This window comes from Bombus impatiens, unplaced genomic scaffold (assembly GCF_000188095.3).
Source record: "Bombus impatiens unplaced genomic scaffold, BIMP_2.2 scf_0735, whole genome shotgun sequence".
In the NCBI taxonomy this organism is placed as follows: Eukaryota; Metazoa; Arthropoda; class Insecta; order Hymenoptera; family Apidae; genus Bombus; species Bombus impatiens.
Window position 1 is genome coordinate 109,899 of NT_177154.1, and position 13,745 is coordinate 123,643.

The following is a 13,745-nucleotide window of genomic DNA, read 5'->3' on the forward strand; positions in this document are numbered from 1 at the left end:
GGGGGGGGGGGGTTACTTCTATTATCCAATTGGTCCCTGCGGCCCGTCCTGATAATTGTTGCGGCCTGATCCTTATTTATCTTCTTGCTTGGGTCAAGACAGAACGTTAGGACCTTTCTTACTATGTCCCCTACTTGCTCACTTATATCAGGTATCGGCCTGGTTGTATCAGGTGCTGGTCGGGATTCCTATTTTGTTTCCTTCTCTTCTTCCTCAATCCTTTTCCTTTCTTTCATTTCTGTGCTCTGTTTCTCCGGCGTTGAGCCCTCCGGCTTTTGCGTCCTCAGAGGTTGCAGCACCACCCGCGCCTTCTTGGCTTACGCTCGACATCCATGGTACCATCCTAAGTCATTGCCGTTATCATATCGTGTAGATGTACGGCCAGGTCACTACCGGCCGGCGACCTGCTAACCGTGCTCGGCAGTTCCAGATGGGACTCACGTAAGCGGGGGCCTCAAGGTACAAAGTACCCGAGAACTTATCCCGACGGTCCCATCCTTGGCATCAGGGGTGCGCTACTACCCAAGGACACGTGGAGAGAGTGTAACCGTACCTTACGCCTTACACTCCCGGCGACCTTCCCTGCGGTGTACATAGAGGACTCACGTAAGCGGGACGCTTGTTCCGACGGTCCTCCCTGGCTGCGGGAACGTGGGTTTGCCAGCCCCCATAAACTTACATAAGCAAGTCCTCCCTGCGGGACTATACGATCAACAGATCATCAACAGGTTTGTTATCAATACTGTCCCCATTTTGGAATATGGACAATAGCACCGCCGCTGCTGCCGCCGAAATGGTGCGGAAACCCCTCACTACCCTGATGGCTACCGTCCCGCGCAGCCTTCTGACCGCTAGGAGACTGGGACGGTTGGTCATCCGGTCCTCCGCTCAGATCGGAACTCCGTAGAGGAGCCTCGATCGTACCACTTCGGCGTACAGCCGGCGCACTCCGACGTCGAGCCCGCCCAACCGAGGCAGCAAACATCCTAAAGCGTTCGCCGTCGCCTCGACAGACGGTGCCAGGCGCTCGAAGTGAGCGCCGAAGGTTCAGTGGCTGTCAAGGGTCAGGCCCAGATACTTCATGCTGGTTCGGACCCCGATGTCAGTCTCCTCCAACCTCAGGCGATAACCTGCTGCAGGCGTCCCGTGATCGGCCCTGCGGCAGAACCACATTGTTTCGGACTTTTCGGGGGACAGCCTCATTCCCAATCCCTTGATCTCGGCGACCACGCAGGCCATGCCGCGCCCCAGACCAGCACCAACGTGTCGTCGGCGTAGCACGCCAGTGCCGAGTTCGGAGTCCGAAGCACCGCGTCGTACGCGATGTTCCATAATAACGGACCCAACACCGAACCCTGCGGGACCCCGCGGTGTACAGCCCTCCCAGTCATTCCTCCGTCCCAGACGGTGTAGACGATACGCCGACCCCGGAGGAACGCCCGGACCACACCCCGCAGGTACGCGGGCACCCGATGAAATTCGAGGGCCCGGTATATCCTGTCCCAGGGAATGCTGTTGAAGGCGTTGACCACGTCTAGTGACACTGCCAACGCTACGTAACCACGCCGCTCAGCCCCCTCGACAAGGGAGCGGACACGGGCGACAGTGTCGGTCGTTAGACCACCCTCTCCGGAAGCCGAACTGGCCGTCGTGCAGTCCGGGAACAGTCTGGGACAAATGCGACTCTAGGCTGGTAACCACCTCTCTCTCCAGCAGCTTGCCAGCTTCGTCTAAAGGGCACACCGGCCGAAAGGCGGAAGGCGAGTCCGGAGAGCACCCCGGCTTTGGCAGCAGCACACCGGCCGGAAGGCGGAAGGCGTGTCCGGAGAGCGCCCTAGCTTTGGCAGCAGGACTATCCGCCCCTCCTTCTATGAAGCGGGGAATTCACCCCGAGACAGGCATCCGTCGAACAGACGCATTAGTCTCGGGGCCAAGACCTCGGCGACATCCTTCCACAGGTGGGCCGGGACCAGGAGCTTTCCGCGGTCCGATCCTCCCGACGGCCAGGTGGTATCGCTGTCTGCAAATGCAACATGAACCGGCGGAACATTGAGTAAGAGCATGTCCCTTGCCTAAACAATTAGTACAGAGCGACGCCCTTTTGGCCGTTTCAAGGCGTTCCTTGGGCGACTTTGCTTTGAAGACATCACAATTCCATATTTCATGTTGTCCTTGGCAGTTTGGACACACCAACGTCTTATGTGTAGTGGTGAATGTGTGACTTCGCGGCGCGTTTTGTCGCTGACGGTTATGTTGATCGGACGCCCTTTTTATCGCGGTTGATGTTGAGCTTGTCCTATCGCCGTTCGTCCGTGTTTTAAGAAAGTCTACCAGGTGCGTATATGACGGCATTTTCTTGTCAGATAATGTGCGTTGCCATTTGCGAATGATGGCTGAAGGTAGCTTCGATGTGAATAATTTAATAAGAACGACGTTTGATATGACTGGTTCGTCGAGTTTCTCTAATGCTTGGAGATTTACTTTGATCGTCTCGAGAAAATCATCTATGGCTTCGGGTGTCTCTTTGGTTATTTTCGGATAGTCGAAAATCAAGTCCCAGTGGCGCATGCGGACTTGACTGTGGCAATTGAATTTTCCTTTAAGAACGTCAATAGTGATTGAATAATTTAACCCTGTGATGTCTAACGATTGGATACTTCGCGCGGCCTTTCCGGTCAAGGAGGATCGGAGATAATGAAATTTTTGTACGGGTGTAAGTCGCTCGCTTCGATCTATAGTGGACGAGAAGGAGTCGTAAAATGAATGCCAATTCTCGATGGTACCGTGGAAAGTAGGCAAATGAATTTCTGATAGTTTAATTGATGTCGACTCGGCGACATTAGATGATTCGCAGCTTAGCAATTTCGACGACGATGTTGGTGCATCATCCATGAGAGTGTGTATTCGTACTACTAGATCGTAATATGTGTTTGTTATTTCGAAAACGCGCGCGTCTTCTTCCTCGCCTAAATCTTCCAATTCTTCTTGTAGTAATCTGTATTGCTACCACGTGTCGACGAGCAGTGTCGTGTAGGCCGTTAACACGTTGACCGCCACGATACCCGTATTCGGGTGTCGCTTATTTGACTACTTGCGAAGGATCGTCGTAGGTATTTGACAAGATATTCCATAATAATAAATTGTTAATTAATAATTAATTGTAATAATAGTTGAATTGTTATAAAATAAAAATACGAAAATGGTTTATTAAAAAAAATGTAGAATGTAAAACTTTAAAGTATTCTATACATAGCTGAGGTTGGTCGGGACAATTTGGACAATAAGTTGTTGTTTCCTTCAAATTCTTTTGTGCCTTTGTTTGGTCCATTCGACGTCTTTTATTTGCATAACATAGTTTGCATGCGCGTCTAATGCTTCTTCCGGAATCATCTTTCTAAACGGCGATATTATGCTGACTCCGTCGACAAGGATTTTTTGTATTTTCAGACAACCTTAATAATTTTGCAACTAATAATTGTTTAAATATTTTAATATTTATATTCTTCCTTGTTGCAATTTTGTAAACCGTCAAAGCGTTTACAACAGAAATTTCCAGAAAGAATTGAATGTCAAGTTTTCTGTACCATTTGATTCATTTTCTAATTGTGGTGGCACAAGAAACCATTTGGTCGGAATAATCTATACCACACTTTCTTTTATTATATTCAACAGTTAGTGGTTTTAATGTTGCGAACAAATGAAACGAAAGATCATTCTTGAGACCACCACTTGAGCGATTCGCATTACTAAAATATCGATGGGAGCACCTAGCAGAGAACGCTTGGTACTGCTGTACGCGTAGCCTGACGGAGATTTCTTTGAAAATACGCGTGGCAGTCAACGTGTTAAAGAGGCCTTATTCGGTTGGCCGGATTGTTCGTAATCATCGAGTAACAGTTCGTATTCATCGATAAAGTAGTAAATCGGTCGACTTGAAAGCCTCGTCTCCGATGCAAGAAGGTAATTTTGTCTGTGTTCTCCATTGATATAGCGGATTGTAAAGACAATACAAAGAACGAGCTTACCTTGTGGTTGTAAGTTTAAATGTCACTCGTCACCGCGTGTGTCTCGTTTAACGTGTAAGACGTGTTCTTGCGGAAGGTGACCCTCTAGTTGTTGGTGTGAGGCTGCGTGGTTGCGTTTTTCAACCACCGGGTTATGCCTCTTCAAGACTGATGATTCCTGGCGTTACTGACTTCCCTGGAGTGGTAACGCTTCTGCTGCTGTTTGTGTTGGATTCACGTGGCACTGTATGGTAGTGGGTGTCACTGTCAACACTTTTCATTTGCCACTGTATCCGACTCGAAGGACCAATGTTACGACCGTTCGCGGAGAGACGCGGTCGCGAGAAAAACGCGTCAGCGAGAGGCGTAAATTCTCGCTACGATTCCGTTAATCGACGCCACGAAATAGTCGTTCCCCTGTTTCGATTAAGATAACAGGGGTAATTTAATGAATTTAACACTGTATTAACAGGTTAACATAAAATGGTATATTTGATAATATTTTACAATAATATGATGAACACGCCACAAATTGTTTAACAATGAATACAGTAAATATGTTACAGAAAGTCGACTCGACTTTACGATATCTCTCAATGAATTCGTTAGACTATGCGACCTTAATTTTAATCGTTGGACCTTTCGATGTATAACGTTTGACTCTTCAGAAGGGACTGATTGCCCTTCGATCATTTCTTTGTCTTCTCTGGGAGACGACCCCCACTATGCTCGGGTCACGCCACCGTTCGCGCCTATGATCACGTATGCCACCTTCTTTATGTGTATGACTTGTGTGGAAAAGATAACGGACCAAAATCGACGTGTCTAGATCTCGCTGCTTGGTGACAACTATACGCTCGTCGATACATTGTGTATGTTCCGTCGGGCAGATAAGACGATCTGTCTGCGACACTGTAGGACCGCGAGCGACGGTTAGAAATACAGCTTGTGGTAAGCCTCGTGGCGTAACAATGACCTTGAAATATGTTCTTGAGAATTCTGTAATATATATGTCGTAGATGAAAGGACATTGGGACCTCCCTTTTGGAATGTTGGGGAAAACCCCAATACCCTAGTCCAGACTTTTACTATAGCCACACTTAAGTAATAAAACTAAGAAATAGTTGCAATGTTCTAATCCGATTATGGGTGCTCGAGGTTTATGACGATGGGCTTGAGCTCGAAGTGACATAACAGGTCACTGAGCGTAGCCACGGTCACGGGAGGGACGTGTACCTAACAGAAATATGGAATAATTATATAGTTCTCCTTAAAAACAAAGATTGACCCGAGAGGTGGAAAGAAGACTATATAAGGGCAGTTTCACTTAGATTGCGACGGAGTCTATTCAGAGGAGTACTACTTGCACGTTGAGTGACATCAGGATCGTGTATCCTCATTTGGATTACACATTGTTGCTATGCAATGGAGAAGGCATTAACTAGTGCAAATACGACTACTACAGAATTTGACAAGTAACCGCGATAATCAGACACTCGAGAAGCTAATGACAATGATCCTAGGTCCAACAACGAATCCGCGGTCAATAGAATACGTTTTCTTCCAAAGCCCAGGTCGTAATCGACTTGCTTGGCTACGGTGAAAGTACTACTAAACTAACTCTTTGTTAAAACGTGGAATATCCACCGAGCGTAAAGACGACAAGTCACTCGCTAATACGACCTCACGAGAGAGAATGACTTTCCGTCGTGATGATGCTCTAGAGGAAAACTATGATGGGATGTGTCTAAGGACACGAGATCATCGGATTCGTCGAGAAAAGCCGGCGTTCCGAAAGTGAGAGAAATGGACGGTCCTGTTAATTGGCTAATTTCTATGGTGGTGGTAGAAGGATGCTAACCGCCCTTGAGAGAAAGTTGCTAGCGGGAAGCGTCGTTCGTGAGAAAAGCAGATTTGTCGTATCTTTCCGTAGTAGGTGGTAAATTTAGGGACTGTTAGGATAAAGACTGTTTGTTCGTTTGAAGGACTTTAGTTAACTAAATCTTAAGATTTATAGCGGCTCCTTAGGCTAGCTGAACATGTACTGTAAAGATGCGTCGACACCTGGTAATCATCTTACTTGAAGAATAGGGTCTGCGTGTGGCGAGCTACGGGACAGAAACCGTTGGAATGTTTACTGTCGCGTGCCGCTACAATTATTTCTTTTATGGAGAGCTATAGAAGGGCTACGTTCGGCGACTGGTTGTCGCCTCCAGCCCAAGCTCATTATCACAAATCTCGAACAAATACAATTGTTTAATTACGCTTATAATAGAACCTAGATTACGGTGTTAAGGGATTTTCCCGAAGTCTCAAAGGGAAGGCTCCATCTCCAACACGGCCATCCTGACTATTACACGTCCTCGGGTATAACTAAAATATTGAGCTTTCCCAACATTACACTCGATACAACTAACGTTGTTTACATTTTAGCTAAATGTCCAAATAAACCAAGGGTCCGGTTTAACAGCGAATTTTATTCAGAGATTTGGTAACAAAAGGAATAAAAGAAAACAAATTAGTGACATCATGATTAGTATTCAAAATGCTAGTTGCATCCTGCGGGTCATCAGTCTGATCGCAATGGCCTGATGGGCCATTCTCGATTTCGCACTCAAATGTATCTCTTTTTTCTGGATCGTACGACCACACAGAGTTTGATTATATTGTTCCCCCGGATGCATGTGGATTTATCATACGACCTCAACAAGCTTCATAGCATTATCATTCATGGTGCATATGAACCCATTACACGATCTTAACAGGTTTTATAACATTATCACTCATGGTGCATGTGAATCCACTACACGACCTTACCGAGCTTCATAATATTATCACTCATGGTGCATGTGAATCTATCACACGACCTTATCGAGCTTCATAACATAATCTGCTAGACGGTATGAGCATTGTGCTTATGATCCTCCGAGATCGCGGTACTCATATCGCCATGATCACTGCTCTCGCTATCGCTACAGACATCCAACTCAGCGGGAATACAACTATCTGGCATTTTTCTCAATCTGTTGTGACTGTATTTATAGAATCGTTTACCGTCTACTGTTTTCGAAACACACCTAACTCCTTCCAAAATTTCAGCTATTACAAACGGGTCCTTAAATTTTGGATCTAATTTAGTTTGATTTTATTTCCTCGTTTTTGCGTAATACAAAATCACCAAGATTAAACCTAACTACTTTAGCTTTAGTTTTGTCAAATACGCCTTTATCGTACCTAGCACTAATTTCTATATTCTCTATTGCCTGCGGTCTTACATCAGAGATATCTACTTCTCTTTCTTCGATATTATCGAGTATCAAGGAGTCGTAAGGTCTTTGCTGTTCTACCGATTAATAGTTCTAATGGACTCGATTTAGTCACGCGGTTGGTGGTGCAATTCAAAGCCAATTGTATTTTGCCAATCGCGTCTAGGCACGATCCTCCGGTCGTTTCTATGATTGTGAACATAATTTTCAACGTACCCATAATACGCTCTACCTGTCCGTTGGCCTTACTCGCACCGGTTGAGATTAAGTGGAGTTTAGTATTTACCTTGGCAGAAATCTTGGAATTCTTTACCCGTAGGACACCTCTCTTGATCCGCTATTATCCGGCAAGGACTGCCGAATAAAAATATAGCATTTAAGTGCTTTAACGGCACTAAGGGAATCTATTTTACGAGTATGATGCAGATATACGAATTTAGTGAAGACGTCGACCAAAACAATGACATATTCTTTCGAATCACTTTTACCGCTTAGTTTGCCCGTTATGTCCACGCGAACTGTATGCCAAGGTATGCTGGTCTTAGGTATAGGATGTAATTCAGCTTGTATTTTACCTGAACTGGCCTTCGAAACTTGACAAGCATGACAGTTCTTTACGAATTTACGAACATATTTCGCCATTCCTTCGAACCAGTAATACTCGTACAGATTTTCAAGCGTTTTATCCCAACCTAAGTGCATAGTTGACTGGTGCACATGGTTAATAACGGACCACCTAAAACCTCTTGGGACAATGGGCAAGAAGAGAGTCCTGCCTTCTCTTTGTATTTTACGATAAATGGTACCAGATCTTAATTCATACGCATTTGCGACATCTTCCGCGAGCTCATCATTTTGCAATTTAGTGGCGATTTCTGAAATTTGAAGATCCCGATGTTATACTGCTAACAGTCAATCTTCTGAGATTTCGGTCAGATTAATTTCTTTTCTTTGACTTTGTTAATTATACTATGATCAATGTCTATGGGATTCCGCGGAAAGAAATCTACGTGAGCCATTCGTTTACCTTCTCGATACACAATGTCAAAATTAAAAGTTTGTAAGTGAGCCCACCACCCGTAAACCCTGTCATTTAAATGGACCTTATTACTAGATGCCTTCAAGGAATTACAATCAGTCTACAAGGCCTACAAGGAATTACAACAAGAAATTCTCGTTCATGTAAATAGTGGCGAAAATGTTTAACAGCATTTACAACTACTAACGTTTCTAGCTCATATGAATGAGACCTTCATTCCGCAGGGCTAGTCCCTTTACTATAGTATTCTACTACTCTATTTTTACCTTCAACTTTATGCATTAAAGTAACCCCAAATATCGTTAACACCAAAGCATCAGTCACGACGGAAATTATCTTTTACCTCATCTTTTCGCGTTTATCTGTCCAAGTTATGTTTTTGTTACCGGAAGTAGGCACGTACAGGGCTTTCATTACCTGTGAAAATTTAGGAACGAATTTCCGGAAGTACGAAGCTAAACCTATGAACTGCCTAAGCTGTGTGATGGTCGTTGGTGCAGGTAACGAACTCAAGGCTTATATTTTACCCGGGTTGAGACGAACTTCTCCATTCTGAATTACATATCCCAAGTAGAGTACCGATGTCTCTAGAAAAGAACATTTTGAAAAGTTAAAAGAGAATCCGGCTTTTACGAAGGTATCTAATACGGTGTTTAATCTTTCTAGGGCTTGATCTATCGAGTCGGCAATAATTAGGACATCATCCAAGTAAACAACAATGTATGAATAGGCGAGGTCGCCTAAGGCATTGAGAATGGCCCTCTGAAAAACGGACGGTGCATTTTTCAATCCGAACGGCATCGTTATGTACTCGTATTGTCCGTCGGCTGTAACGAACGCTGTATACTCTGTCGAATTAAGATGAATGGGAATTTGATGAAACCCGTTGGCCATGTCCAGGCTAATGAAGTATCTCGCCTTTTTCAATCTCGCGATTTGATCCGCGATAAGGGGTAGAGGATACCGATCCGCGACCGTATTTTTATTTAACGCTCGAAAATCTACACACAGTTTATCCGAGTCGTCCATTTTCTTCACGAGTAACATAGGGCTCGCGAATGGTGAACTACTAGGCCTTATGATTTTTGCCCTAATTAGTTCGCTGATTCTCTCTCGCACTATTCTCCGCTCTTCCTCGCTAAGTCTATAAGGACTTCTTTGTACGGTGATGTTGGGATCAATTAATCGAATTTCTAACTGGCCCGTATTTACACGAGTACACGGGAAACCCGTAATAAATGACTCTTTAAAATTTTGGAGAATAGAAATCAATCGGCTTTTATCATTACCAAATACCTCAGTGTCTAGTTCATTAAGATTGATTTCATTTTCGGTTGTTTTATTGCAAGCATTAATTTTCTTCGTTTTGTAAATATCGAGGCTATAGTGCGTAACATCTACATCGAATCCTTGGCTTAAAATTTCGCGACCAATCATAATATCATACTTTAAATAACTATCGGCAAGGACGTGAAAAGTTATCTCCAATGTAAAACAGCTAATACGTACAACGGACAAAATCTGAGACGTACTTTTAACTCAAGTATTCGCGAAAATGGGGACGACTCACCCAGATGACTTAGACTACCCATTGGAGTCTCCACCACGCAAGAGTCGATTCGACGTTCGTTCTTGGAGACGGGTTTTCTGCCTTGCAGTAGCGGACAATCAGGTGTGATATGGCCCTCCGCACGGCACTTGAAGCAAATCACCTTGGACGGTGTAGCTGATCGGCTTCCTTCCTGGCGTTGTGTATTCTCCTGCTTTTCGCTCCGCATCCTCTTGCGGCACTCCGTCGCTCTATGCCCGGGGGCCCCATAGCACTTGGACCGGAGGTCTGACGGCCTGCTCCGTTTAGCTTCAGGTTCCGCCAATGGATTATTTGACGAAGGTACTAGCCTCTTCCTCGCGTGAGAGAAAACTCTCATTTCCTTAAGGAATTGATTCCGGGTCTGAATATCATTCGTGAGTGTTATCCTTTCGACACTCTGGTCATGTAAAATCAGTCGATGAAAGACGATGGCGTTAACTAGTTCGGCGCTGGTTAGATTATCCCACTAATGATGTCGGATTAAGGTTGGAATTTTGGGCGTTTGATGAACCTTCACTCAAATTTATAAGTAATAGCGGCGATCGGATGGTCGAGATGTTGATGACAACGAATCCAGGTTCGGTAACGAATCCACGGTCAACGGGATGATGAATGCGATGTGATACACGTATAACTCCACGTACAAGTAAAACTTATCTGCATGAACTGACCTGCAGTCCAAGTGGACTGCCCTTATATATTCTTCTCCCCGCCTCTCTTTATTTTTAAGGAGAGCTATATAATCATTCCATACTTCTGTCAGGTACACGTCCCTCCCGTGACCGTGGCTACGTTCAGTGACCCGTTATGTCACTTTGAGTCCATGCCCATCGCCATAAAATCGGATTAGAACATTACAACTATTTCTTAGTTTTATTACTTAAGTGTAGCTATAGTAAAAGTCTGGACTAGGGCATTGGGGTTTTTCCCAACATTCCGATATAAGTACATAGATAACCGTTGATCAGCCTTCTTTTTCAAGATATTTGCAAAAAAGCTCCGATTAAATTACAATTACGATTGCATCCTATTTTGAAGTAAACGGTCGCATTTTTATATAACCAATCTAAACTTAACCCACTGATGAGAATGATAACCAGTTTTAATATTGTATAAATAAAAAAAGAAAAATCACTGGTTTATAGATTGGGCGGGAGTAATATCCTGCTGCCAATACCGGCGGGCAACGCTGGTGTGGAATAATTTTCGATAAATCGGTATGTGGAATTGCTTAAAAACTTATCAAATATGACCTACCGTCGTTGAAATATTATTTACAGCATAAATATTTGTGAAAGAAATCGTTAAACGATACATGTAGTATTAAATATAAATTGCTTATAATTTGAAATCTAAAGCCAAGCGACGATTATATGTATAGGCAGAAATTGTTCGGAATATTGACCATGACGATATATTTCAAGATCACTGAAATCAGCGACATCGCCCTTATTCTCAGTAATTAGCAAATAATTTTTTAATAAACTTGTTGCATAATATCATTCTGTTTTGAATATTTCAAACACTTTATTTACCTTTTTGATTTTCTTTCTTCTCGTGACTCGTTAAAACCGTATTAAAATCCTATAATCAGATTTCTTCTTTTTAATATCTTGTACATATATGTAGTCTTAGATTACCAGAAGAATCTTATTACCGAGTTCGATGTGATAGTTTATTTTTGAACCGCATACATTGTCCGCATACATACTTTTCCTGTTTATATAACAATCTTCAAGCAATTGCATAATCGACTTACGCGTTCGTTTGCGCGAAACAGTTGCAATTCATACAATGCTGATATCAAAACCTCAAAATTAGAAAGAGAATTCGGTTTTGTGCTCGATTCAAGCGTTTCACGAATACTTCTCTTGTTATATTTAGCCGGTAATAAATTCAACATTATTTTACGGAGTTGAAACGTTTACGATGACCGTTGAAAACACGTAGACTGTGGTCTATCTTGGAGAACTCGTCGAGGTTACCGCGTTTTCCTGGCTGACACTGGAAGAGATGTGAAAACAGGAAAGTTCGGAACAACGTTCGATTCGCGTGTGACACGCGCTGGAAATGAGCGTGTCGTTTCTAATGCAATATATAAGTAAGATTATATTTTCGATTGTACGCTAGAAGAATTCCATTTATCTGAATCCCATTTACTGCAACGAAATCATAAAATAACCATTATGAGTTCAAATGAAACCCACAAGGAAAGGACATGATCAACAATTTTCAAAATTCAATTAAATAGTTCCGTGTTATTAAAACTGTTCGTTTATTTTGATATGAGACCAAACATATTTTTTCACTCTATCGAGGATCTTACAAATGTCAAATTGTGATAATATCGAATATGTGGTAATAATATTAAATACATTCTCAATTATTTAGAAACTTAGCAATATTATTGTATCTTTTTCGTTTGTTTTTCGATAATCAATTATAAACATCTTCTCTATCGTTTTCTATTACCCTTTCTCAATTACGAACTAATTTTTCTATTTATATGTTATGAAATCTATGTGCATATCCTTACATTTAGTTGATAATATATGACGATTCTTACAGATGATATGAGATTACTTCTGTTATGAAAAATTTATTTTAGATCCTTCATTCAATTAGCATTTGTTACGTCTCTTAATACGTGCTATAAACCTATAAATTTTGAACTCCTGAAATTGTTAACATTCACAGGGTAATCAGCAGGGTCCTGAGTACCAACCGATTTTAATTTTTTAATTTTTAATTTTCTCTATTTTTCGATTAGTTGAAAATTTTTTGTATTGTTCAGTTGTACTTTGTTTCGCATTTTAATCATATCGTAATATGCAAAATAGGTGTAGGAATTTTTCTTCATGTTTGAAGAAATGTTCATGATCGTCTAATCAAAAGTTTAAAAAATTTCGTGACTGTCGCGATGGATAAGGATGATAATTTTCTTTGTATTATGAGGAAAAAAAAATTGACGTGATCGCTTTTTGTTTTCAAGTTATTAAAGCTTTTTATCAGTCAGTACTCTGCCGACCATTCTGCACAAACATCCTTTCTATCGATTATTGTATAATCCTTGTCGCTCATAACCAGACGTCAGATTTTTATGCAATTGCGGAGAATCTAAAAATACAAAAATATAGTATGCAAAATACAGAATGCAAAAATACAGAAAATATTTAAAATAAAGTAGTCATAATATTTAGTGGGTACAACAAATCTCTGTTTAACAAATCTGTAGATTTGCATTTGCATGAATGTTCGTAGCTTACTTGTAACAAATTATTTTTATTACCGAAAGCTCTTTCTTTAGTGTTCGTTTCGAGGATGTAAAGAAAACATACTTGACAGAACCAAATGAAGAACACTGGTACTTCTAGTATTATAATGATGTGTGTAATAAGCTTTCGCAAAAGTAAATACATTTGTTGAGAAACACACGCTTGAAGTAAAAATGGAACGACGTGCAGATTTCTAAATAAGTAGTTTCGATAAATTTATGTGTCCTCTATGTTTGTTATTACGAGTAAAAGTTTAGTAACATTGGGAACGTTAGAGAATACACTTCGATTGTTCTATTTAAGGAGAGCGCTTGAGCTGTTTCGTCTGAAACTCCATTCAATTATACGGACGTGTGAATAAACTGCATATTTATGCACTTTCGTCACCGATGCTGTGTGTAAAGGCTCCATCGTGATTCACATACAATACACTTCGGTTTACGGTTGAAACAGACTGAGGTAAATGAATATTAAAGCAGGAAATCGATCATCAACTTGTGAAACACGCTTTTAATACATCCTTTTTTTTTTATTGTACCAACTCTCTACGGTCCTGTGCTGAATTAAGAT

General features: G+C 42.1%; 1 protein-coding gene and 1 long non-coding RNA gene across 8 annotated transcripts in view; one reads left to right on the forward strand and one right to left on the reverse strand.

The window, feature by feature from the left end:
* Positions 1–10,790, reverse strand: part of LOC105681281 — a 16,124-nt gene extending 5,334 nt beyond the window's left edge. Inside the window, exons 1-2 of the long non-coding RNA XR_001102559.3 lie at positions 10,781–10,790; positions 7,246–7,251 (exon numbers count right to left, since the gene is read on the reverse strand). This is a non-coding gene — a long non-coding RNA (uncharacterized LOC105681281). The remainder of the gene's footprint in view (positions 1–7,245; positions 7,252–10,780) is intronic.
* Positions 1–13,745, forward strand: part of LOC100744104 — a 108,095-nt gene that overhangs the window by 42,848 nt on the left and 51,502 nt on the right. Inside the window, exon 1 of one of the 7 annotated variants that reach the window (XM_033322943.1) lies at positions 11,956–12,001. The exons of the other annotated variants lie outside the window; for them this stretch is intronic. Coding sequence (XP_033178834.1) covers positions 11,971–12,001 — 31 coding nt within the window. The 5' untranslated portion in view covers positions 11,956–11,970. Of the gene's footprint in view, positions 1–11,955; positions 12,002–13,745 lie in introns of those variants that run through there. 7 annotated transcript variants of the gene reach the window in all.